The sequence below is a fragment of the Tachyglossus aculeatus genome, chromosome 5 (genome assembly GCF_015852505.1).
Source record: "Tachyglossus aculeatus isolate mTacAcu1 chromosome 5, mTacAcu1.pri, whole genome shotgun sequence".
Taxonomy (NCBI): domain Eukaryota; kingdom Metazoa; phylum Chordata; class Mammalia; order Monotremata; family Tachyglossidae; genus Tachyglossus; species Tachyglossus aculeatus.
In genome coordinates this window covers 79,740,069-79,764,765 of record NC_052070.1, presented here as the reverse complement: position 1 = coordinate 79,764,765, position 24,697 = coordinate 79,740,069, and the positions used below count along the sequence as shown (strand labels likewise).

General features: G+C 50.3%; 2 protein-coding genes across 7 annotated transcripts in view; both read right to left on the bottom strand.

Moving 5' to 3' along the window:
• Positions 1-12,038: 12,038 nt before the first annotated feature.
• Positions 12,039-15,343, bottom strand: NKX6-3 (NK6 homeobox 3). The gene is made up of 3 exons (XM_038747553.1): positions 14,962-15,343; positions 12,945-13,114; positions 12,039-12,284 (listed from the first exon to the last, which is right to left on the bottom strand). The coding sequence occupies exons 1-3, from the start codon at positions 15,341-15,343 to the stop codon at positions 12,039-12,041; spliced, it is 798 nt and encodes a 265-aa protein (XP_038603481.1).
• A 2,473-nt stretch (positions 15,344-17,816) lies between these two features.
• The window catches only part of ANK1 (ankyrin 1), a 210,045-nt gene continuing 203,164 nt past the window's right edge, over positions 17,817-24,697 (bottom strand). For all 6 annotated transcript variants that reach the window (XM_038746726.1, XM_038746727.1, XM_038746729.1 and 3 more), the window contains one exon: positions 17,817-20,984. In XM_038746726.1, coding sequence (XP_038602654.1) covers positions 20,958-20,984 — 27 coding nt within the window. In that variant the 3' untranslated portion in view covers positions 17,817-20,957. The remainder of the gene's footprint in view (positions 20,985-24,697) is intronic.

Here is a 24,697-nt window from a genome sequence, read left to right as displayed (position 1 = left end):
CCACGCTCCTGACACCTGCTAGATTTCCATCCCAAAGGTTGCTCTTATTGCTGAACCCTCCCACGAGTGCTGGATGGAAGCTTTGGTGACCAGAGTCGGCCCTCCCTCCCTCCCAACAAGCCAGCCGGTCAATTTTTCACCACCTGTGACCCCGGAGAGGCGGTAAGAGTCGCAGGAGAGGGTGGAATTGTGGTCCGTGGTGGGGCTTGCCCTTCTCTGTAGATGAGCCTTTTCGAAAGGAGCCCGGCCACCCTGAAAATGGGTGGGATGGGAATGTCAATCCTCCCCAAGTCGTTTTTCTTGTAGGTCTGCCTGTGTTTGGAACACTGTCTAGAGCCTGCAGGCCCCATTTCCTCCCCCTTGCCCCCCAATTCAGCTGATCCCGATCTGTTTTCATCCTCTCTTATGGGGTGAGGGTAGGGGGGAAGGAACCTCTAACTTTAGCCTTGGGTTCCCCCCGGGCCTCTTCTGAGTTGCTGGAGTGTGGCGAAAGCCCCTCACTGAGGGGCTGGGGAAAGCTCCTGGGTGGGAGGGGCTCAAGCAGACCCCAGGGAAAGAAGGAGAGGGGCTGCAGGCTGGGGTCCCGAGTGTCTCCCTGTAGCTGCAGTGGGGTTGGAGAAGGGCTGTTTGCACTCAGATTGATCCGCCAGCTGCGATTTGTCATTTCTCGGAGGCAGGCGCTGTTTTCTCTTGCTTCAGGAGGCCCCTTCGACACCTGCTTTATTTTTCTTCCTGCGCTGACGTGACGGGAGACAGGTGTTAAACTACTTAATCACTTTAAAATTGTTTTAATTTTCTGTTTTTTATTGATCTCTCCAGCACCAATTAATCAGCTCACTGGACCAGGCAGTTAGTACATTAAAAATTGTCAGGGAGGCCGTGCATCTTACAAAATGTCTAAAAAATATTCCACTAGCAAATTTCTTTTTTTTTTTCCCCCCTTCAGGATGCAACAGTCCAGGGACTCCCCCCCTAGGAAGGTCTGTGTCTTAGCCTCGGGGGCCAGGGGGTACAATAACAGGATTCTGGAGGTCTCTGGGAAGGAGCATCAGGGGTTTTGACTAGAGAAAAGATCCGGCTTTCCCCTCTGAAAAGTTGGGAGCCCATTTCACCTCATTATAGCTGAAAGAAACTTGCTGGTTGGAGGTTAAAGCAACAATAACAGCAACAAAATAGATGTATGGATGGTTTTTCTAGTCTCTTTTCTATCCTCTCTCTTGCCTCTACTTTTCTCATCTGGTTTTCTGCTGAGATTAGACTAAAAATCTGTATAGCGACACCCTACAAGGCTAACAGGAGCCACGTTATCTGCTGTCTAGTGCCCTTTGAACTGAAACTCGGTCAGGTTTCCCTCCTCTCTTTCCTCTTCCCACCTCGTGCAGCTTGTACTTTCTGCTCCGGTCTCTGACTACAGAGTAGCCTCCCTGGGAGCCAACTGTCCAGGTACACTCAGCTTGGAGGATATTTCTGCTCCCCGGCCTCTGGAGTTTCTGGTGCTCCGTTTCCAACCCCCTGCCTCTCCTCTCCGCCTCTCCTCTAGAATGACAAAGCCCAGACTTTCTGCCCACTTTCACCCTCATCAGGGCTCACCCCCTAGCAGCAGCCCCTCTTGAACTCGGGTTCAAAGGGACCGCCCCGCATCCCTTGGCATCTCGGCACATCCCCTAAGCATAGCATTGAGCAACTTGTGATTTTGCTCGGATGCATAAATGGTGATGAGTAACGGTGATGAGAAAAGTAAAAGGAGGTGAGAAAATGGTGGTGGCCCCTGGGCCTAGCGTATACATTTCCTTAGCTCAAATCCTTAAAGACTTTAGGAGAAGGAGCTGTCGGTCAGTCAATCATATTTACTGAGCGCTTACTGTGTGCAGAGCACTGTACTAAGCACTTGAGAGAGTATAAAATAACAATGTAACAGACACATTCCCTTCCCACAAGGAGCCCGGGTGAGGCGGAGATGCCTCTATGAGGAGAGGTTGTCAGGGCACGGGTTTGGCGAGCCACCGCAGGGCTGGGAGTGCCTGTTGGTGGTCCAGCAAAGTTTTGAATAAGATATAGTATATTATGAATTCTACTGCGCTAAAAGCCATAAGGAGAGCAATTTGGAGGGAAACTAGCAGTATCAGATAGATTCATTTATGATTAGTTGATTCATTTATTAGATGAAATTGGCTTGCAAGGATTATGAGTGGTAATAGTCAGCGTGAGAGTACCAGTAGAGGAGAGGACAGTGGATCTGCGAAGAAATTGAAATTGAAATTAAGTTCTAAGTCTATATGTTGGTTGAGGATGAAAAGGCTGAGTGAGCTAATTAAAATACTATAGGTTGAGGAATTAATTCACACCCACTCTTTTTTCGAGAAGGAGATGAGGGGTAAGAGTATTACAGTTGGTAGCAAAATTTTTAACATTGAAGCAGGCTAAGGTTATCAATGTAGTCTGTCCCATATGAGTTGGAGGTTTTAACTAGGAGTGCAGACTAGGACTTGCACTCATCTATGTCCCCCGGCAGCCCATGCTACTCTTCCCAACCTTCTCCATCTACCTGCCTCTGTGAGCTTCCTCCCCGCCTTCAGCCCGCTCCCCTCCCGAACCCCACCCACCCTGTATTAATTGCTAGGCGATTGGACCAGCACATGTAATCTGGTATTGATTTTCTCTCGGGACGCCGCGGCCTTGTTTGCTTTCTCACATCTGTGGCGTATTTAATTGGGGCTCTGCTTTGGAGACCGGAGGGTCTTATCGACGGGTTTCATTTCTTTTCCTGGAGCACACAGGCACGCACACACCTTCGAGATCACTCACTCATTCCTCTTCTTCTCTCAGAGAGGAGGGCAGGGCATTGGTGGGGAGGGGGTGATAGGGGCTTCCATTTTAGAGCTTGAACTTCCCAGTGACCTTGAGCCTGTCCTGTCTACCTCTGGAGGTTGATGACACAAATAGCTGTGCCTTGCTTCTTCTACTCTCAGCAGGCCTCTGAAAATTCTGTAGGTAGTACAGGGAAGGATGTGTCTCTGTGAGGAAAGAATTTCCACCAAAATACCTTGCCATTTAGGCTTTTTTGCTGTTTTTTTTTTAATAGCATTTCTTAAGCGCTTACTATGTGCCAGGCCCTGTACTTAGTTCTGGGGCAGATACAAACTAATCGGATTGGTCACAATCCATGTCCCACATGGGGCTCAGAGTCTTAATCCCCATTTTACAGATAAGGTCACTGAGGCCCAGAGAAGTGAAGTGTTTTGCCCAAGGTCACACAGCAGACAAGTGGCAGAGCTGGAATTAGGATCCAGGTCTGCCTGCCCACGACTGCCTCCCAAATCTTCCTTGCGGATCTGGTTTCAGCACCAGAAGCCATCCAAGTCAATCCCATTGGTGCCAGTCCTTCCACGAGAAAGATCTATTCCCGATTTTTGTCTGGGGGGCCCTGCCAGCAATCAATCAATCGGTGGTATTTATTGAACGCTTACTGTGGGCAGGGCACTGTACTGAGGGCTGGGGAAAGTGCAATACGGTAGATTTGGTAGACACAATCCCTGTCCACAAGGAGTTTACAGTCTACGGGGGGATCACCAGCCCCTCAAGCCCCTAACTCCCTTGCCACCACACTGGAAGTTGGCTCATTCTTTCATTCCTTCCACTCCCTCATTTGGGAGTGCCCCGGCCCACCCTGCTCACAGGGGTAAGAGGAGGGTGTGAGGAACAGAGGTAAACAAGAATCCTATTGACGCAACATTAATTCTCTAGCCCAGACAGGTGAATGGGCTTTCCCTCACCTTCCTAAGATAAATGATGTTTGTTTGCCTGCTAATATGTTCCAAAGAGAGGCCTAATGAGAGACTTTTGAACTCATGCACTCATGTAGGTAACTGCTAGGGAAAGCGACAGGCCAAGCACAGTACTGGGGAAAATCAAACCAAACAAAATCTCCCTTACTGCCGTCCACTCCTGTCCGATTCCACCCTTTGCCCCTCATCTCACTGGAAACAGTTTGCCCCTTGTCCAGAGAGGATATCCCAAGTTAACTTCAGGTTTGTGGCTGTATCTGAGCAGAGAAACGTAGATCAGGTAGGAGCGAGAGGAAAAGGAGGAGGGGAGATATTGTGACACAAAGCCAGCGGCTGTTCAAGGTCGTACTTCCTAGAAATAAGGGTGTGAGCTCTAGGCGGGGGATTGATGCACGTCCTCTGTGCCACTACTGGAGTTCAACGAGCAAGGGGCACTGGGCACCAAGGACTATTAGTGACAGACAGGCTGCCTTCTGCCAAGACAGGAGCCACTGATTTCCACCCGGTTGCTGGGCTGGAACTTGCCTGTTTTGAACCTAGGGATAATCAGGAAAATAGAAGTGAAACCCCAGCCCCGATAGCCCAGAAATGCCCAGAACAGAGGTCTAGGAAACAAATACAGATATGGGCCCTGTCACTCTGCCCTTCCAGAGGGCCCTTTACATTTGAGGTAACTGGGGCACAGAGAAATTAAGTAACTTGCCCAAGGTCACACAGCAGACAAGTGGCAGAGCCAGGATTAGAACCCAGGTCTTTCCAACTCCCAGGCTTGTGCTCTATGCACTAGGCCATCCTGCTCATCTCCTCAGTGACCCTTGCCTGCCAGGAAGATTTTGATCATGATTGAGAATGGATGATTCATCCGTCTGCTTTCAGTCAAGTGAACCCTTAAGCCCTCTTTCTCAGAACAAGGAACTAGTATTGTAGCACACCTTGTCAGGTTCAGAAAATCTCCAGTTGGCAAATGTTTTTTATCAGCCCTTCGCACCCCTGTCAGTGTCACCGAGTTGGCACCTTTGGCAGCGGGGAGGGTCGATAACCGGGAGAACGGTCAATCTCAATTATTCAGGGCCTGATTTCCCTGTCTGCGGATAACTGGCTCCTTTGCTTCTCATCCACCCTCTTGCCACTCACGGTTTGAAAGTTTCAAAGGGAGAGCAAAGGCAGGAAGAAGAGAAGAAACTCAGATCAGTCTGTTCTGCACGTGTTCATCGTTTTGGCAGAAGATTTGGTAGGGGAAGAGGTGTTTGGCAAATCCATGGATTCCTCGTATCCCTGCCCTTTCACCTGAAAATTGAGAATGACAGTGAGAAAAGATGACCTCTCATCCTTTGAAAAACAACAGTGCTTAAATCGTCTACGGGAAGCCGGCGGCAAGCCGGTCTCCTGGTATCTGGAGGGGTCCAGGAGACGGATGGGAAGTGAGTGTAGCGTAGGGGCTGGAGCAGGGGCCTGGGAGTTGGAAGGTCAGGAGTTCGAATCCCAGCTCTGCCACCTGTCTGCTGTGTGGCCTTGAGCAAGGCCCTTCACTTCTCTGTGCCTCAGTTACCTCATCTGTAAAGTGGGGATGAAGAATGTGAGCTCTGTGTGGGACATGGACTATGTCCAACTGGATTTGCTGGTATCCACCCCAGCACTTAGTACAGTGCCTGGCTCATAGTAAGCGCTTAACAAATACCATTCTTCTTCTTCTTCTTCTTCTTCTTCTTATTATTATTATTATTATTATTATTGTTATTATTATTATTATTATCAGAGCTGGGAGTGGGCACAATTGCTTTTATTCCTTCCTTCCTTGGGCCTCTCAAAAAAAAAAATAAACAAGTAATCGGGCACCACTCTTTTGTTTTTTTTTTCTTTTTTTTTAAGCACTTACTATGTGCAAAGCACTGTTCTAAGCTCTGGGGGGGATACAAGGTGATCAGGTTGTCCCGCAAGGGGCTCACAGTTATCATCCCCATTTTACAGATGAGGTAACTGAGGCTCCAAGAAGTTAAGTGACTTGCCCAAAGTCACACAGCAGACACGTGGTGGAGCCGGAATTCGAGCCCGTGCTCTTTCCTCTGAGCCACGCTGCTTCTCTAAGCCACTCTTGTGAGCCACTCGTTCTTCTCCTTCCCAGGAATGGTGTTCCCTTGGTTCCCATTGTAATTATCTACAGTTTACAGTATAAAGAGCAGTTCATAGCAGTCTCACTTAGTTTTAACATCTACGAGGCTCTGGCTCTGTGCTCCCAAATGTCTCTTGCACACTGAGGAAAGTGGGATGCCCTTCCCTCTATCTCCCGGCCACCCTCACTTCCCCTTTTCTTTTGTTTTTTAGGAAATTGATAATGTGCTCTTTTCTCACCTTTTCTGACCCCATGGTCCTGGGACAGTCTGACAGGAGGAACGTTCACTGGAGACCGGACCACGTGCCTCGTTTCATGCCTCGCTTCATTTGTATGTGGCCCCTTGTGGAATCACTGACGGCTTGTTCATTTATCCGTTCTTGCCACACTTTACAGGTGGTGGGTCTTATATACATTCAGAGCTCTCCATGATACCAACTGCTGCTAGAACTTCCCGAATTTGGGTCTAGACCACGACCCAATCCTTAATCCATCGATCAATAGTATTTACTGAATAATAATAATAATAATGTTGGTATTTGTTAAGCACTTACTACGTGCAAAGCACTGTTCTAAGCGCTGGGGTATGTACAAGGTCATCAGGTTGTCCCACGAGGGGCTCACAGTCTTCATCCCCATTTTACAGATGAGGGAACTGAAGCTCAGAGAAGTGAAGTGACTTGCCCAACGTCACACAGCTGGCAAGTGGCGGAGCTGGGGTTTGAACCCACGACCTCTGACTCCAAAGCCCGTGCTCTTTCCACTGAGCCACACTGCTTCCCCTATGATGGATTTGTTAAGCGCTTACTATGTGCAGAGCACCGTTCCAAGCGCTGGATACAAGGTGATCAAGTCGTCCCACATGGGGCTCACAGTCTTAATCCCCATTTTACAGATGAGGTAACTCTCAGAGAAGTTAAGTGACTTGCCCAAGGTCACACAGCAGACATGTGGCAGAGCCGGAATTCGAACCCATGACCTCTGACTCCGAAGCCCGTGCTCTTCTCCACCGAGACACGCTGCTCAGCGTTTACTATATGCAGAGCACTGTACTAAGTGCTTTGGAGAGTACACTATAACAGAAGTTGTAGACTTGTTCCCTGCCCACAGGGAGTTTACAATCTAGAGTGGCGTCTCCAATCTAGAATGGAACCTATAGTCCAGAAAGGATCTTAAATCTACATGTATTTGACATATGTAAGTTACTTAAGATAATCCAGGAATAGCCTCTAGAGTCACAGCTTTCCCAACCAGGCAACCAAAGCATCACCGTTGTAGCTTGGGAAGCTTCCAGGTGTGACACAGAATTTTACAGGGTCACCGTCTTGGATTTCGGCTTGAGTTTTCTTTCTCCGTAAATTCAGACAAGGTTCAGCAGCCCCGCCTTGGCCTGAGCAGCCACTGCAAGAAATAGAAGCAGCATGGCCTAGTTGAAAGAGCATGGGCTTGGGAATCAGTTGGAGCTGGGTCCTAACCCCAGATCTGCCACTTGTCAGCTGTGTGACCTTGGGAAGTCACTTAACTTCTCTGTGCCTCAGTTACCTCATCTGTAAAAAGGGGGATTAAGATGGTGAGCCCCATGTGGGACAGGGACTGTGTCTGACCCGATTATCTTGCATCTACCCCAGTGATTAGTGCAGTGCCTGGCACATAGCTCTTAACAAATGTCACAATTATAATTGTTATTATCATTGTTATTGTTAATCATAATGATAGTGATTATAATTGGCGACCATCTTGGAACTGCAGTCTTTCCAGGCTCAGCTGGTGAAGTGGTGGGAGAAGGTCCTTGGATTCCTCATTGTCATCCGCAAAAAGGGTTAATGAACAAGCTCAGAGTTGTGATTTTTTTTATGGCATTTATTAAGCGCTTTCTATGTGCAAAGTATTGTTCTAAGCGCTGGGGAGGTTACGAGGTGATCAGGTTGTCCCAAGGGGGGGCTCACAGTCTTCATCTCCATTTTACAGATGAGGTAACTGAGGCCCAGAGAAGCTAAGTGACTTGCCCACAGTCACACAGCTGACAATTGGTGGAGCCGGGATTTGAAGCCCTGACCTCTGACGCCAAAGCCCAGGCTCTTTCCACTGAGCCATGTTGCTTCTCGGCGTGATTTGAGGCTGAGGATCCACCCACCCTTCCTTGAATTCAGATTGAGGTTTTGTCCTCTAGAATTTGGTAGCCTAAAGATGTTTCTCCTGCAGAACTGAAGCTGTTCTGCCAGAAGAAAACTTGTCCTGTCTGAAAGGATTTGGTCTCAGCAGCCTGTGCTGCATCCTGCCCAACTTATGGGCCATCCCTCTAAAATAATAATAATAATGTTGGTATTTGTTAAGCACTCACTCTGTTCCAAGCACTGTTCTAAGTGCTGGTGCGGGGGATACCAGGTAATCAAGTTTGTCCCACGTGGAGCTCCCAGTCTTCATCCCATTTTACAGATGAGGTAACAGGCACAGAGAAGTTAAGTGACTTGCCCAAAGTCACACAGCTGACAAGTGGCAGAGCCGGGATTAGAACCCATGATCTCTGACTCCCAAGCCCGGGCTCTTTCCACTGAACCACCCTGATTCGTAGGAGATCCTTGAGGGTCAGGGCTTTTCGAAAGCTGAGGAATATTTTGAAGCTGGTTTTGAAGTCAGGGTCATCCGACTGTAAACTGGCCAACTGATTGTAAATTCTACGTTGGATTGATGACTCCCAGCCTCACTTCAAATATGACAGTCTCGAGCTCCCAAATGTTTGTTCTCCATCTAAATGTCCTTTTTGGGGAAGCAGTGTGATCCAGGGGAAATACCACAGGCCTGGGAGCCACAGGCTCTACCACATGCCTGCTGTGTGACCTTGGACAAGGCACTTAACTTCTCTGTGGCTCAGTTTCCTCAACAGCAAAATGGTGATCTTCTTCTCCCTCCTAGTCTGGGGGCTCCATGTGCATCTAGCCTGATTCACTTGTATCTACCCCAATGTTTAGAACGGTGCTCAACACGTAGTAAGCACTTAACGAATACTATTAAAAAACCCTACATGGTAGTTGAGGACATGTTTCCCAGCCCCCTTTCCCTGGGATCTCCTAAAGACCCAGCTCCAGCCACAGATTTTCTTAGAAAACATCTCTCTCCCTGGAGGAGTTGCCTGCCTATCCCATGGAGCTCCTGCCTTGAGTGATCAACAGTTCAAGCCGAACCTCTAAGGAAGCACCTCTTTGAGTCCAGAGCCGCTGAATGATAGAGTCGGGATCTTGCCACCCCCCATCCCAGGCATTACCAGAAGAGCTGGGGCTAGAGTCAAAATGAGAATGGTTTAATTTTTATACCTTGGCTTTCATTTCCTGTGTTCTCCCTCTTAAGCTAGTCTCCCTTGTAGGGCTTGCCTGAAGGAAGCAGAATGGCATAGTAAATAGAGCACGGGCCTGGGAGTTGGAAGGTAATGAGTTCTAATCCCGTCTCTGCTACTTGTCTACTGTGTATGGCCTTGGGCAAATCACTTCACTTCTCTGGGCCTCAGTTACCTCATCTGTGAAATGGGGATTAAGACTTTGATCCCCATGCGGGACAGGGACTGCCTCCGACCTGATTTGCTTGTATCCACCCCAGTGCTTAGTATAGTACCTGGCACATAGTAAGTGCTCAACAAATACCGCGATTATTTATTATTATTAGATGCTTCCAGTGAAATCCTGTAATAATTTTGGTCTCTAAGTGCTCACTGTCTGCCAAGCACTGCTTTGCTCAGCGCTGGGGTAGATACAAGAGGAGCAGACTGGACACAGTCCACATCCCCAGGTTCACCGTCTGGGAATCGTGCAGCCTCAAAGGTCAGCAAGACAAGTCGGAGGCTCTGGGATCCAGTGTTGATTCAGATCTTGGGGAGGAATTGCTCCTTACAAAGAAACACAACAAGCTTTGGGAGAATTCTGAGACTTTTATTACTCATTTTCCAAAACCGGCGGTAGGTGAAAGTGCAATGACTCCCATTCTATCACTCTCAGGGCAGACAACTCTGACCACATCCCACCCTCCTCCTCTGGGATACCCAGTGCTAAGTTGGCCTGATGGTCTCCCTTTATTCCTGCCCTTAATCCCCTAGGAGCAGAATTGGGGTAAACAGGAGATTTGATCTCAGAAATCATTGGTTTCCTGCTGCATTGGGAAAACTTCCTTGGTTCTGAGGGATTTGGCACCTTCCCCACCCGGAACCTCAGCTGTGATTCTGTGTGGCAGGGCAGCCTGGACACCTGGGTGAAAAATTGTTTCTTATGTTGGGCTAGAGCCCCTGTTGTGCAGGGACTGTGTCTGACTTCATTTTCTTGACTCTATCCCAGCACTTAGTACAGTGCTTGGCACACAGTAAGCACTTTTCAAATACCGCAATTATTATTATGACTATTATTATCATTACAGTGATTAGAGGGAACTCGGCAGGATGGGTTAGAGAGAATGATATCTGCCTACAGCAGTGCTCAGAAACTGGGTCATGGAGGCATCAATCTGAGCTGATGGACAAAGGTCCCATGTTTCCAATTTTCCCGGTTGGGAGAGGGGTGACCCTATATTAGATAAAGGTCAGGACTGATGGGCCTCCTCCCTTGGGCCTGAAGAGAATCTGGCAGGAGAGTAGAGATCGGATGGCTCTCTCCTTTGGAGACAGCCAGTCCAACTCCTGTTTCCCAGGGATTTCCAGCTACAAAAGGCCATTGCTTTTATTACTCCCTGCAGGGCCTTTCTTCCCAAGCACCAGAGTAAACTGCAGAGGAGGTCCCCAGGTAGTAGCATTGGCAATAGAAGTTGGAGCCTTAGATCCGGAGCGAAGGTTCTTGTCAGACAGCGTTTGAGTTCTGTACTCCTAGGCCTCCTCCCGGGACAGTGAGAAGGTTGGGTGTGTGCAGAAGGACAGTGTTCTGCACACAGTAAAAGCTCAATAAATACCACTGATGCATTGATTGATTGGAGGGAGTGGCCCAGGAGGCTGCTTGCTGGGTAGCTAGCACATCCCTTCATCAATCAGTGAGGTCTGAGCTTGGACCACTTTCTGGATTTCTATGGCAACCCTGAATGCCCTCGTTTCCTCTCTTTCCCCTGCCCACCGTCACATGTGCCGACCGCAGAGGTGATGCCTGAGCGTCCTCGCCCATGACAAGGGAGGTTTGCAGTCGATAAGGAGAGGAGAGGAAGCGGCAAGGTAAATGGAAATCCTGCAGTCTGGGCACTGGGCTTCAAATTCTCAAGCCCATCACCACAGGTCACTTCTCAGCTGGGATCCATTTTTTGCCTGATCTAAAGGGAAAACTGCCCCACCTTAGTCTCTTCATGTTGGGGAGGGACGTGGTGGAGAGTGAAAAAGGAGAGAGAGGCCACTGAGATGATTGTTTACTGGGAGGATGGAGGTTTTACTGTGTGTGGAAACCACTCTTCATCCCTCCCACCACCCTGTTCTCTCATTGAGGTGGTCTATTACCATCCCTCAGACCTGGGCCTCTTGGGGCAGAAGCAGCAGCAGCCCCTGCGCCCAACTTCAAGGGTCATCTATGGGAGGCCAAAGGGTCAAGGCTTGCAGGAGATTTGTCTGCTAAGTCTGTGGAAAGGGAATATGTCTACCAACTCCGTTATATTTTTATACTGTACTCTCCCAAGTGCTTAGTAGTGCTCTGCACACTGTAAGCACTCAATAAATACTATTGATTGATTGACTGACTGTTTGCAGGGGCATGCTTCAGTCTCCCCTCAGTGTTCCTTACCTCGGGAGCCTATGAGATAATACTCGGGAGTATTGGACTATAATACTCCCACCTTCATGATTCAGTCCCTCACCTCCTGCAGATGGGCAGGGGACCATCAGCAGCAACAGTGAATTGGGGTTTTGGGGGCGGTAAATGCTGCCTCTCCCTAGTTTTGGGTCCTCACCCCCTGGGTCTGATGAAGGTCAATTTGGGGTTTGCCACATCTTTCCGCCCAAACCCCACCGGGGACTTAGAAAATGCAATGGTGGTTTGGCTTTCTGGGTCGGTTTGTTTCCATCTGAAAAGTTTTCTTAAACTTGGGGTTGCCAGAGGGATAGTGGGTAGGAGGGACCACAGGGTAGGTGGGCTCTCAGGGGAAAGGGGATCTGGGGAGGGGAGGGGTTTTCTGGTGTCGGCCAGGTGGTCGAGTCAGACGTTGTGAGTCCCCAGGCTGAGGACGGAGAAGGCCGCCCTGTGCTTCCGGAGTAGCAGGCGGATCTTCTCGTCATCCGAGTCTGGATCCAGGGGTTTGTTGTATTCGTCGTCCTCGTTCTCCGAGGCCGTGCGGTCACCGCTGCCACCGCCGCCTCCCCCAGCTGCAGATCTCGGTGTGGAAGAGGAGGGCTCCAGGGCGCTCTTCTTCCGCCACTTTGTCCTGCGGTTCTGAAACCAGACCTGCAGCGGGGAGGAATCCCAGGGCACCGGGGTAAGGCACAGACCCCAGACGGAGTGGTCTCGGGTTCTCCTCAATGATAGCAGGCCCACTCCCTACCCTCCCAGTCGACAGGCCCCATACCTGCCCTCACTCTGCTGATGGCCATGAATAGTTCCCCACAGAGGTCTTTCCCCCACAAGTCTTACACCTGTACCCTCATTTTCAACAGCTCCTATTCGATCCCCATTCCACCCATCTTGGGAATGCAGAAGGTCTCTGTGCCCCCGGGATGCTTAGGTTTTAAGGGCCAGTAGATTAGCCTGTGCTCTGGGAAAATTAGACAAGAAAGATGTAGCCAATGCCTGGACTGACTAATACTAAGTGAGCCCTGGAAGCTCAGAGATTTCTTCTGTGACACACTCTACCCCAACACAGGCCCCTTGGGAGACCCCTGAACTTGGGCCTGGAGAGACTGTGTGTCCCATTCAGGAACCTTGGGTACAAGAAACTTCCCCGGGAATTCTCAAAACTTAAGCCAAGCGGGAGCCCAACCTATCATCCTCCAGTTTGTCACTGGCCCTCGCGGTGGCCTACACTCTCAGTCCCTAAGACTGACTTTGTTTTCCGGAAGGACCAGCTGGCACCTGGGATGGATGGTGGCTTGTTACAGATAGACTCACCTTCACCTGGGACTCTGTCATTCCCAAGGAGTAGGCCAGGCGTGCTCTCTCGGGCCCAGCTAGGTACTTGGTTTGCTCAAAGGTTTTCTCCAAAGCAAAAATCTGGTGTCCTGTGAAGGTAGGGCGGGTGTGCTTTTTTTTATGGATGCTGTCGCTCAGTGGGTCTGGGGCTAGGAGGGAGGAGAGAGAGAGAGAAACAGAGAGAGAGAAAATGTGTACGAACGTACAAGAAAGTAGGTCAGTGAGGGCAACCTTCTGTAGGAGGTTCCTTCCCTTCAGCAGTTATGATTCAGAACCCTGGAGCTATTATCTAAATTACTTTTCCTACAATGTTACCCATGAATCCAAACCTGGGATAAGACTTTGGAAATAACTCAGGCCCATTCTAAGGATCCAAAAAGTCCAACATGTGTGGCCCAAGCCCTCGGAGCCTGAATGATTCCTTTCCAGATCAGGTGGATTCCCTTAGTTGCTCGTGGACATCACCTCAGGGGTGATTCCAGCCCACAGCTAGCTCCCTCTGCTCACAGCCTGTCCTCTGAGAATCCAGTGGAGGCCAAAAGAGAGGGCCCCACTGAAGGGGGATAGTCAAACCTAAGACAGAGGGGTCGAAAAGTCTCTACGAACAAGGGGTGAGACAGTACAATTAGGTGGCCCCAACTGGCAGTCTGTTTAATATGCAGTAAGACTTCCCATCCTCTTTCTAGAAAGCAAGAGGGCTCTCTGCTTTGGGTTGCACTGCTGACTCTTGCGGTAGTGGGATCACTGTGTCCACTTGCTTACAGTGGCCTTTCTGCATGAAGAAACTGGACAGTCTGGGGCATGGGGGTGATGCTAAAAACGGGGTGTGTTGCCCACTCAGTCTTTCCACTACAGTCATTCTATGGCCGAGACTCTCTTTGATCCTCGGATGTCTTCTTGCTAGGTGCCAATTGCACTTTTTTAGTTTGAGTGTTTGAGAGGAGGAGGGGAGGTTATTGATTTCATTTCTCTGAGAGGGGTCCAGCCCTTCCATTTACCTTGGGGCAGCCAAAGATTAGTCTCAGTTTTGGTGCCCAAGAAATGGGAGGAGCTGGGATGAGGTCAGGGTTTCTTCCATTCCTGGAGTGTCCTTTCTTCTCCCCAGACCTCAGCAGCCCTGAGAACGGGTCACTGGATTTGGAAAACTCAGTACTTTCTCCACTAGCCCTGAGAGGCAGCCAGACAGTCAACCTCCAATTCCTCATCCCTTTCCCGGCATCCGGCCCCAGGTTGGCTTCTCGGGGTTCCTTCCTGGGATCGGGCCAGAAATTTAAACCTCAGAAAGGGAGATTCATTCATTCAGTCGTATTAACTGAGTGCTTACTGCGTGCGAAGCACTGTAGTAGGCGCTTGATGGCAGAATGTGGGGCTGTGGACTTGGGCCAGCGTTTTGAATTTCGACGTCGGTGGGAGAGGGAGGGAATGGGAAGCCGGGGAAAGGTGAAAAAGGTCTGGGAGGAGGAGCCAGAAATGACAGTGGCCCCAGGACTGACTCTTCCCTCACCTCTGCCACTGAGTGACCTTGGGCAAATCACTCAACCTCTCTCTGGCTCGCTTTCCCATTCTGGAAAATGGGGATCGCAATGTGTGTCCTCCCACCTCAGGGATGATGAAATGAAATCGTTCCCACCAAACCCTTTGGAGTCCTTCAGAAGGCAGAGGCTACTGAAAACCAAAAGAAGCATTTCCATTTTTCATTCAGTGGAAGGAATCATTTCCTTGACAGAGAGGTGAAAGAGGCAAAATCCTCTGTGCCCCTCAGAGGGGTGGCATAGAGTCTTTTGAGTCACCTTGCCCAGTGATGGAAATTTCTGTCTGTCCCTGGGGAAGTGATCATTTAGGGGCAGAGGTCCTGATCCCATCAGACCCTAGTCTAAGCAAATGACCCAGTTTTCTCTTTTGTCTCCTTCCTTTCCTTCCTACCTGCCTCCCTCTTCTCTCTCCCTGCGCCCATTACCGACCCCATTCCCCATCCGCTGTCCCGGAGGGTACTCACTGTTACTGCACTGACGGCCTCCTCTCCAGTCCTGGCCGGTGTCTGCCCAGCAGTTCCTACCCCTGGGTGGATACTCGTTACCTGCCTTGGAGAAATTCCCCATCTGGGGACCATAGTAGACCCCCTGGGAGCTGAGTCCACTGAAGCCTGCTACATGGGGGTAGCCTGAGAGGAGACTGTTGTTCGGGGCGGCCACGGGCCTGCTCAGGATATCCGTAATCCCGTGGGGGGTCCCGGCGGCCAGCTGGGTGCTGAGTCCCGGAGGGCTGAGCTTGTAGAAAGAATTCTGCATGGCGTATTGGCACATGGGCGCCTTCATCTCCGAGAACTGAGCCAGGGATGTGTTGTTCAGCAGGAATGTCCCCTGCAGGTTGGATTCCATGATCTTCGGTTTCCCGCTCCAGGTGGAGAGGGATGACCAGGAGCGAGGTCTTGGCCTTTACGGTCCCAGTTTCTGGGCTGGGGACAGGGCCCCCATGGCAGGTCCAGAAGGTATATCCCGCCCGCCCTCCTCTATGTCCCGTCCTACCGAGGCTGGAGACAGTGGCCGATCCTCGCCTGCTGTGGTTTGCAGACGGTGGTCTTCCCCTCGTCTCTGCTCTGCTTCCAGCTCCCTCCTCAGGAGGCCTCTGGGGGTCAAGTCCCCAAGGTGTTCATTCCTTAGCACGGGTTCGGACTCCTCATCCTCCTCTGAGTCCAGGTCCCTCCATGAGAAGTTTAACTTCAGGAGAATCAACATTTCCCTGATAAAGATGTGGCCCATTAGAATACGGGGCCGAGAGTGGCTGAGCCAGAGGAGCACTACTGCCATTGGCTGGACCCCTAATCCGGCCTCACATTGGCTGCCCCTAGACAGATTGCACTTTGAAAGATCGGCTGTAAAATCAGTGCGCGCATGAGTGAGTGAGTGCGTGTGTATGTAAGTGTGTGTGTGTCTGTGTGTGTGTGTCTGTGTGTGTGTCCCCATCTATTAGCTAAGCAAGTCTGAAGCCCAGAGCCCATCTTTGCAGAGCGAGTCCCCCACCCAGCGTGAGGGCCCAGGAGAGGCCCCTGAGGATTATATGCCTCTGCAGCTGGAAACTGCCACTACACAGCTGTCCTCCGCCAGCGTGGAGATTTCGGCACCAAGTTGCGTCTGAGTTCCCAGAAGAATTTTAAATCCGGCTTCCTAGCGCAAGGCCGAAACCGTCACCAGAACCCCCACTGCCCCTGGAACGGTGAGTTTATGGAAGTCTCTTTCTACCAGATGAGTGTCAGGGGTTGGTGCTAGGGTCTACAGAGAGCAGTTGGTCCTTTTTAAATGCCAAGGGGGCACGGCTGCATGTGTGATAGGGCCCAGAGTTGGGAATGGAGATGACTGAGTGGGAGGCGGAGGGCTGGGTCACAGGCTGGGGACTGACAGGAAAGAGGCTCGTGGTTGTCTTATTGGCCAGTGCTGCAAAGGACGATGTGGGAGTGCAGATGAATTACCCTTCTGGCATATGTACTCAGTGTATGTCTTCAAGTGCTAGGTGCACGTGCCCCTGGGCCGCCCAACTAAATGGAGACTTATCCCCACATCCAGCTTCAAGGGTGGGCTTTCCTAGTGAATTCTCTCAGGGCCTCCAGTGAGAGAGTAGTCCCCCTTTTCCTATCCCCATGTCTACAACTGGGCCATTGAGACAGGGTGAGCTAGTCATTTGCGCACGATGCCTCGGGAGTTGCAGCTAGAGCTGGGAATAATTCCCACTGCTGGGCACCAGATTGGTGCTCTGCAGAGAGGACAGAGTTGTTTCTCTGATTTATTTTTCGGAAAAATGAAAACGTGATATTTGGCTTGTTGAGATGCTGCTGAATTACACTGTGAAGATTTTTCAAACCATCAGCTTGCAATTAGTCCCCACCAAGGATTTCAAGCCCACCAATCATCTTGGGCCTGGTGCTGAGAGCATCCCTTTGATTGTGGCTTCCGGCCTCCTCCATCGTCCCTCTGAAACTCCACTCATGGGGACTGAAATTCCCCAATCGAGTGCCAGCTATAGTAACAGAGGTACCATTTGAGGATGCCTACAGCTGTTGAATGAGCAGGCTAGATGATGCTGAAAGGGTGCTGACAGTTCTTCCTTTCTGAGGTTGCAGTGGGTTGAAAACCCAGCCCAAAGGATTTAAGGGGAGTCAGTACTCAGGATTTGCCTTTCATGGAATTTTTAAAGAAATAGGATGCATTCTCCTCTGCCCAGAATGGGTGAGGTGCCATCCTTTTGGGAGCAGGGGAATGGATGAGGATTCTTCGCCTAGCTTGTCTTGATAACCTTCGGTCGATCCTGATTGGAATTGACCTCTTCTTTTTATGTGGCTGTGTTGCCTGCTAATGGATACAGGGGAGAGATGAAGGAAGAGAGGGAGAGATGGAGAAAGAAAGAGAGATGGTGAAATAGAGGTATGGAGAAAGATGTATGTGTGTGTGTGTGTGTGTATGTTTTATATATATATGAGTGAGAAAGAAGGAAAGAAAGAGAAAGAACACACATCTGGAGGAATAGAACATGGTCTGCCCTGCCCCTCGGTGGGCAAGAGTTTCTTGGAAGGGTGTATGGGCAGGGGCCAGTGGCTAGCCAGTGCCAGGTCTGACAGGCCATCTCTCAGAGAGCTTGTGTTGGGGGCAAGTCTTTGCCCCATATGTGTGGAGGGGTGGTCACAAATGCCCCACTGGTTTTTATCCCCAGGCTCCAGGTCAGCACAGAAGTGTCCCAGAGCTTGAGATTACCCAACATGGAAGCATCTGCCCTCAGCCCCTCCCCAGCCCCACTGGGTCTGGAGCGAGAGGAGCGAGCGCTCCTTCCCCAGCAGGTTGACAATGAGAGACAGAGCCATCCTCAGTGTGGTCATTTCTTTATTAATCTGACATCGGTTTAGCTGGTGTAGGGGAGAATGATCTATACATCAGGGATCTCTCATACAGAGTATGTGGAAGGGAGTCCAAAAGGCTCATTTTCATAACAATACAAAAAGAAAGAAAAGTAATTTTAAAACTTCTAAAAAGCGTCTAGTGCGCAGTCTGCAGCATTCTCTAGGTATCACGGTTGAGACCTCAAAGTCCTCCCCTAACAGCTCCTATTAGCAATTGGGTGCAAAGCAATGTCCCCCGAAGAGGCCCGGTGCAAGTGCAGGCTGAGCAGTCATTGCAGACCTAGAATACGATGCCAAAGCATATGGACCGGAGCGTCCAAACCCGGGTGAGACTCTAGGAAGATACTATTGGATTCAGCTGCTTCAGCAATTCTAGGGAGATTATTGTACAAAAAAAAAAGGATACTATAGGTGTACCTGTGTAGTATAGAGTTGCACGTTTTCTATCAGTGCCACTTGTCTCTTGGACGATAAACCTATAGCCCGTTCACTTGTGTTCTCTATGAATTTCTGCCCATTGATACCCCCTTCCCTCACCCTCACCAGCCCTCCCGGGGGGAAGGGTTCTCATCGCCCAGTCCTGCGAGAGCAGTGGGCCGGCCTGGGTTTGGGCCACTCTGGGGGAGGGGGAAACTCACCGCCTAAATCTTCCCCCGTCTGCTGGTTAGCGTGTAACCTACCCATGCTGACGTTCGAAGTGCCTGGGTGGTCTGGGTGGCGGTGGCTTCTGTGTCTGCTTTATGCTAGGCAGTGTTAAGAGAGTACCAAATTATTAAAAATGGGACGATGGAAATCTTCCTTGGAAAAAGGCAGAATTTCTTTGCTCCCCTTTCCTCTCAGCAGCCCTGGGTCTCCTAGGAGAGGACGGAAGAGGAGGAAGGCTACCCACTCAAAAGCCTCACCCCTCCACCCTCTGGCCGTTGCTGAATGCAGAGGTTTGTTGGCAGAGATAGATTCGCTTGAGGGTGGAGGAGGCGAATTATTGTGGTGCTTCCTCCATCCCTGGGCCAGCCCTTCTGGGGGACTCAGCCCAGCGGATGAGTTTTGGCAAATCTGTCCTTGGGCCCTGCAGAAGGCAGGGCGCAGCTGTCCGCACGGTTACACCCTTGGAGGATAAAACCGAAAGGCAAGCTGTTCTGGACGGGGGGGGGGGGCCCAGTCCCAATGGTTCCTTTTCATGAGCTGGGGGCTGGGGAGGATGTGGTGAGCATTTCACCAGTGTCCAGTGCTGGGGGCATGGAAAGGAGAGGAAAGCATAGTCTGCCAGCTCTCATCTAACTTCCAAGGGGCCAGAGGAGAACTGCCGTTTCCTCCAACGGAATAGAAAGCTCGTCGGCCTTCTGTCGGCTTAGGGGGCCTGGACCCTGGGGCTGATTAAATAATTTGGATTCCGTGGGCAGGGGGGCACTGTGCTACTTAGAAGGTTTGAATGCACTCACAGAAACCTTGAGAGGTAACTTGACATCCAATAAAAACGCTCTCCTAGCATCCAGAAGAGCAGGTCGGAGAGAACTCTGTTGTTTTTTTCACCTGGATAGCGCCTGCTGCCTGGGGGATTTGTGCTGATTTTGGCCTCCTCAGGAGGCTGCTGTTACCTTAAGGCTCATCGCCATTGGGACAGAGGCCGGGAATGGAGAGGATCTCTTCCCGTTGCTGCCCCAAGGAGAGCAGAGCATTGGTCAGAGGAGGGGGGGAATGTGTGGGAGGAGGGGTTGGGACCTGTGCAGTTTTCCCTCCCTCTGTGGCTAGTTGCCCCCATGGTGTCTGCATCTAGTCTGCCTTCGGCCCGGAGGGCAGGGGTGGCCCCACATTGGGGGTGGGTTTGGGAAAGGTTGCCGGGGCCTGACTCCTTCCAGTGCTCAACATGGCACCAGAGGGGTCCCTCTCCACCAATTCCCCTCCTCGCTCCAGGCCCCGGGCCACACTTTCCTTCCTCCCCGCCACCCGGTTGAGGTTCACGGAAATAGAAGGGCCAGTAATTCTCTGGGAGACCTTTTAAGTTTCCCTCTCAGACTCCTAAAAGCTCACAGATACATTCACTTGACCTACTTCCCCCTTCCTTTCCCAACGAAAGGATGGGGCTGTAGCTCCTCCCTGCAGCCTGAACAAGTACTCAGGAGCTGAGCTGTTAGTGCTTTGTACATACTGCTAAAGTGTTTCTATCGGTTTGCATAGTATTTATTTTTTCATATACACAAGGCTGATTACTGTACAGTTTACACTTTAAACACAAACTAGGAGATAAGTGCTTGAAATAGAAAACCTCTTCCCTGTAGGACATGCTGGTGCAATCCTGGGGCAGCCACTCCACACTGTCTACCCAAAAAGAAAAAAAACAATCAAGCTTTGGCTTGGGCTACTCCTACCTCGGAACCCTAAAGGGAGTTTTGGTTCCTTTGACTGACACCAAGCCCTGAACACTCGACCCCAGACTCATTAGGGTGAATTCATGAATTCTGTTCCATTGGAAGATGAGTCAAAACTGAAACCAGCAGAGAGTCAAAGTAAAAAAAAAAAAAATTCCAGTTTACCCACAGGAGATTGCTATACAACTTCAGACTTCACAGTTAAAAAATCTATGTGTGTGTGTATATAGAACGGGAGAAGAGCTTGTGGTGTGTGTGTGTATAACGTGGAAAGGGGGCTGGAGGAGGAAGCAGGGTCACAAGTAGAGGTCTGGGATGGGGGGGTGGTAAGGCTGGCAGGGGAGGGAGGAGGGCTAGGGGTCGTGCTGATTTCACTCCTTTGTTTTTTCAGGAAGTTCATGTGGATTTTGCACCGATGAAGCTGAAAAAACGGCCCCTCTACGAAGCCCAAATTAAAATGACTTAAAAAATGCCACCCCTCCAGCCACAACTGAGCCCTTGGCCATTCTTTCTTGCCGCTTTTGTCCTGGTTCCCGTTGCCAGTCGGAGGTCGGTCGCCAGAGGCAGGATTGTGTACTGTAGGTCATGCGTCTACAGTCAGTCATTCATGCGGATGGGACAGGAAAGGAAGTCTCTTACAGAAGTCATGCCGTTAGCCTATAGAAACATGTCATGTACCGCCAGCTCTGCTGCCCTCCACGCCTGGCTCTCCTCCTGTGTGCACGTCAAAGTGTGTGGAGTTCAGTGGTTTGGTGTTGAGGTGTGATCCTGAAGGAAATAGAGAGAGAAGAATCTCGGTTTGTGAAGCACAGGTTTTGGCCAAAACGATGGGTTTCCCCTGGCTCATTAGGGACCTGATGGGGCTGGGGAGGCGAGGAGTTGGGTGGGGGGCAGGAGGGGAGGGAGGGCAGGGAGAATGACCACTGAGGGATGCTTGTTTTGGGTTAGGGTTAGGGTTTTATCCCTGAATGATGTCACTGGTCAACAGGAGGTTGTTTCCCCAGTGCACAGCTCCGCCTTGGCCCAACTCAGGTTCCGACCATTCCTGGTCCCGAGACAGGCCCCTCAGCTCTTTACTACAGATCGGAGAAAGCAAGGAGGTGAAGTGTTTCAGGGGTAGTAAAGGCAGAGAAGGGAAAAACCTGAGGGTTCCAGGCCCATGGGTGGTAGAAGCAGAAAGCATCCATTGACCGCCCAAAACTCCAATCCTAGAAAGGGGGCCATTCCACTGCCAGGCCGTCCCCACTGACTGGATTTTAGCACACAGGCGAAGCACCGATTATGTTTCCAATAATAATAATAATAATAACGGCGTTTGTTAAGCGCTTACTATGTGCAGAGCACTGTCCTAAGCGCTGGGGGGGGGGGGGGGATACAAGGTGATCAAGTTGTCCCACGTGGGGCTCACAGTCTTAATCCCCATTTTACAGATGAGGTAACAGGCTCAGAGAAGTTAAGTGACTTGCCCAAGGTCACACAGCAGACATGTGGTGGAGTCGGGATTCGAACCCATGACCTCTGACTCCCAAGCCTGTGCTCTTTCCACTGAGCCACGCCAATGATAAGGAAGATGTGGGCACAGGCGCCAGCTTTATTCTTGCACCGTTTATTCACCCCTCCCTCAGCTCCATAGCACTTATGCACTTATCTGAAATTTACTTATTTCTATTTATGTCTGTCTCCCCCTCTAGACTGAAAGCTCACTGTGGACAGAAAATATGTCTACCATCTCTGTTATATCGTCCTCTCCCAAATGCTGTGCACACAGAAAGCACTCCATTAATATGATTGATTGACTGATTGATTGATCCAGTTGCCTTTTGCTCCTGCCCATCCTTTCTGGCACTGTGTCCTGGATTTGGGGCACATCTAGTGCCCACCTACAATCACAGCTTCCTGTTCCTACCTCCTTGCCCCCCCACCTACTGAGTCAGACTGCAGCTTCTGTCTGTCCTGACCCAATTTTCCCTTAAGTTTCTCCGCCACACGTCCCCACACTTGTCCCCTCTCCCCACCCAGACACCCCCTGGCTTGGTGCCCTTGGCCCCTTTAGGAAAGTGTCCTCTCCCAAGGCAATCTTGAAAGGATGGCCATGCCTTATGGGGAAGGCCCAGGAGGCTGTCACCCCAAAACAAACCCATGGGTGCGATGGAGGTCAAAACTGGCCCCACTGTTTCTGTCTGCCCTTTCCTTCCTGCTGGGAAACCCTAAATGGGGCTCAGGAATCTTCTTTTCTGTCTCTCCTACAGCACACTCCACCTTGAAAATCACATTTTCCAGAGGCCCCCCCCAGCCCGGAGTCACCTCTGCATAGCTGATTTGAGGCACTGGTTTAATCCAGCCTCAACACCGAGGATCCTCTAGAACTAGCAGCAGCTCTTCAAATCAAATCCCACCCACATAACATCATCAAGTTCAATCCACTATTCTTTCTGTATGACAAAAGCAGCGTGGCTCAGTGGAAAGAGCGCGGGCTTGGGAGTCAGGGGTCATGGGTTCTAATCCCAGCTCCGCCACTTCTCAGCTGTGTGACTTTGCGCAGGTCACTTAACTTCTCTGTGCTTCAGTTCCCTAATCTGTAAAATGGGGATTAAAACTGTGAGCCCCATGTGGGACAACCTGATTACCTTGTATCTCCCCCAGCGCTTAGAACAGTGCTTGGCACATAGTAAGTGCTTAACAAATACCAAAATTAGTATCATTTATTATGACGCTGCATGCTCGGACACCATTATATGAGGTTGTGTGGAGCAGCATAACCGGATGACTTAATGCAGTTGGAACCTCTGATCTTTGAGCATTTATCCAGTGGTTCCCTTACCTGCTTGCCTTGGTCCGGAGTCATTATGCTTCCTTCCCAGGGTATTGTTCCCAGATTTTACATTTTCAGATGTTGCCGCCTTGTGGGACCCCCTGGACTGCTCACCCTGCGGCTGGGTACTGCCTGAAGACGGCCCTGCTCCCCAGGGTCTTGTGTCCACTTGAATCCTGCCCAGGCCTGTGATGCCACTGGGGATCAATGGTCAGCTAGGACCCGTCAGAGTGAACCCCAGCTACTGTGTCACCCCCTTCCACAATGAACACACAAAATGCTTTCCGGTCAGTCAATCGCATTTACTGAGCGCTTACTGTGTGCAGAGCACTGTACTAAGCACTTGGGAGAGTACAATATAACAGACACATTTCCTGCCACTCAGTCTAACCAAGAAACAGAGTGGCCCAGTAGAAAGAGCACAGGCCATGAAGTCAAAGGACCCGGGTTCTAATATCAGCTCTGCCATTTGTCTACTGTGTGACCTCGGACGAGTCATTTAACTGCTCTGTGTCTGTCACTTTATCTGTAAAATGGTTTTTAAAGCCGTGAGCTTCATGTAGAACGCGGACTGTGTCCAACCTGATTATTTTGTATCTATTCCAGTGCTTAGTATAGCACCTGGCACATAGTAAGCACTTAATAAATACCATAAAAAACCCCAGCAGACCCTTCCTGCTTCTTTGCCATTCTTATAATCCAAACAAACATCACAAAATCTTGAACACCCATCTAGAACCATGTCCTGGCTCAGACAAGCCCTCCCTGGGCACATGTGGCACCACACTGGTGGAGAGGCCCAACTCCCACTTGGGACAAAATAATATAATAATAGTTATGGTACTTCTTAAGCACTTACTATGTGCCAAGCACTGTTCTAAGGACTGGGGTTCATACAAGTTAATCAGGTTGGACACACCCAGTCTCTGTTCCACATGGGGCTCACACTGTCTCCATTTTACAGCTGAGTTAACAGAGGCTCAGAGAGGTTGTGACTTTCTCAAAGTCACACAGCAGACATCTGGCAGAGCCTGGATTAGAACCCAGGTAAGTGCTTAGTACAGTGCTTTGTACATGTTAAGTGCTCAATAAATACGATTGATTGAATGAATGAAAGGTCCTTCTGACCCCCAGGCCGGTGTTCTAGCCAGAAAGCCATGTGCTATACTCGGCCCCGAGGTCCCGGATCAAGTCTGCTTCTGAGCTGACATCCAAACACGATCTAGTGGATAGAGCATGGGAGTGGAAGGCAGAAGGATCTGATTCTAACCCCATCTCTGCCACCTGCCTTTGTGTGACCTTGGGCAAGACATTCCCATCTCTGTGCCTCAGTTACCTCACCTGTAAAATGGGGATTAAAACTGTGAGTCCTATGATGGACAGAGGCTGTGTCCAACCTGATTACCTTATATCTACCCCAGTGCTTAGTACAATAACAACAATGATGGTATTTGTTAAGTGCTTACTACGTGCCAAGCACTAAGCATTTCCCGAATACCACAAATATTATTATTATCCTGCCAGATGCGGGGATGCCAGCCTCCACCCAGAATTTACAGCTCAACCCTCTTTTGATCCAGGTTCCAGAGTCTCTGCAGGCAGGTAGGGACTCTGGATGGTACAAAAGACCCAGCCTCCATCAAGTCCCCAGTGGGTCTCAGCCTGCAGT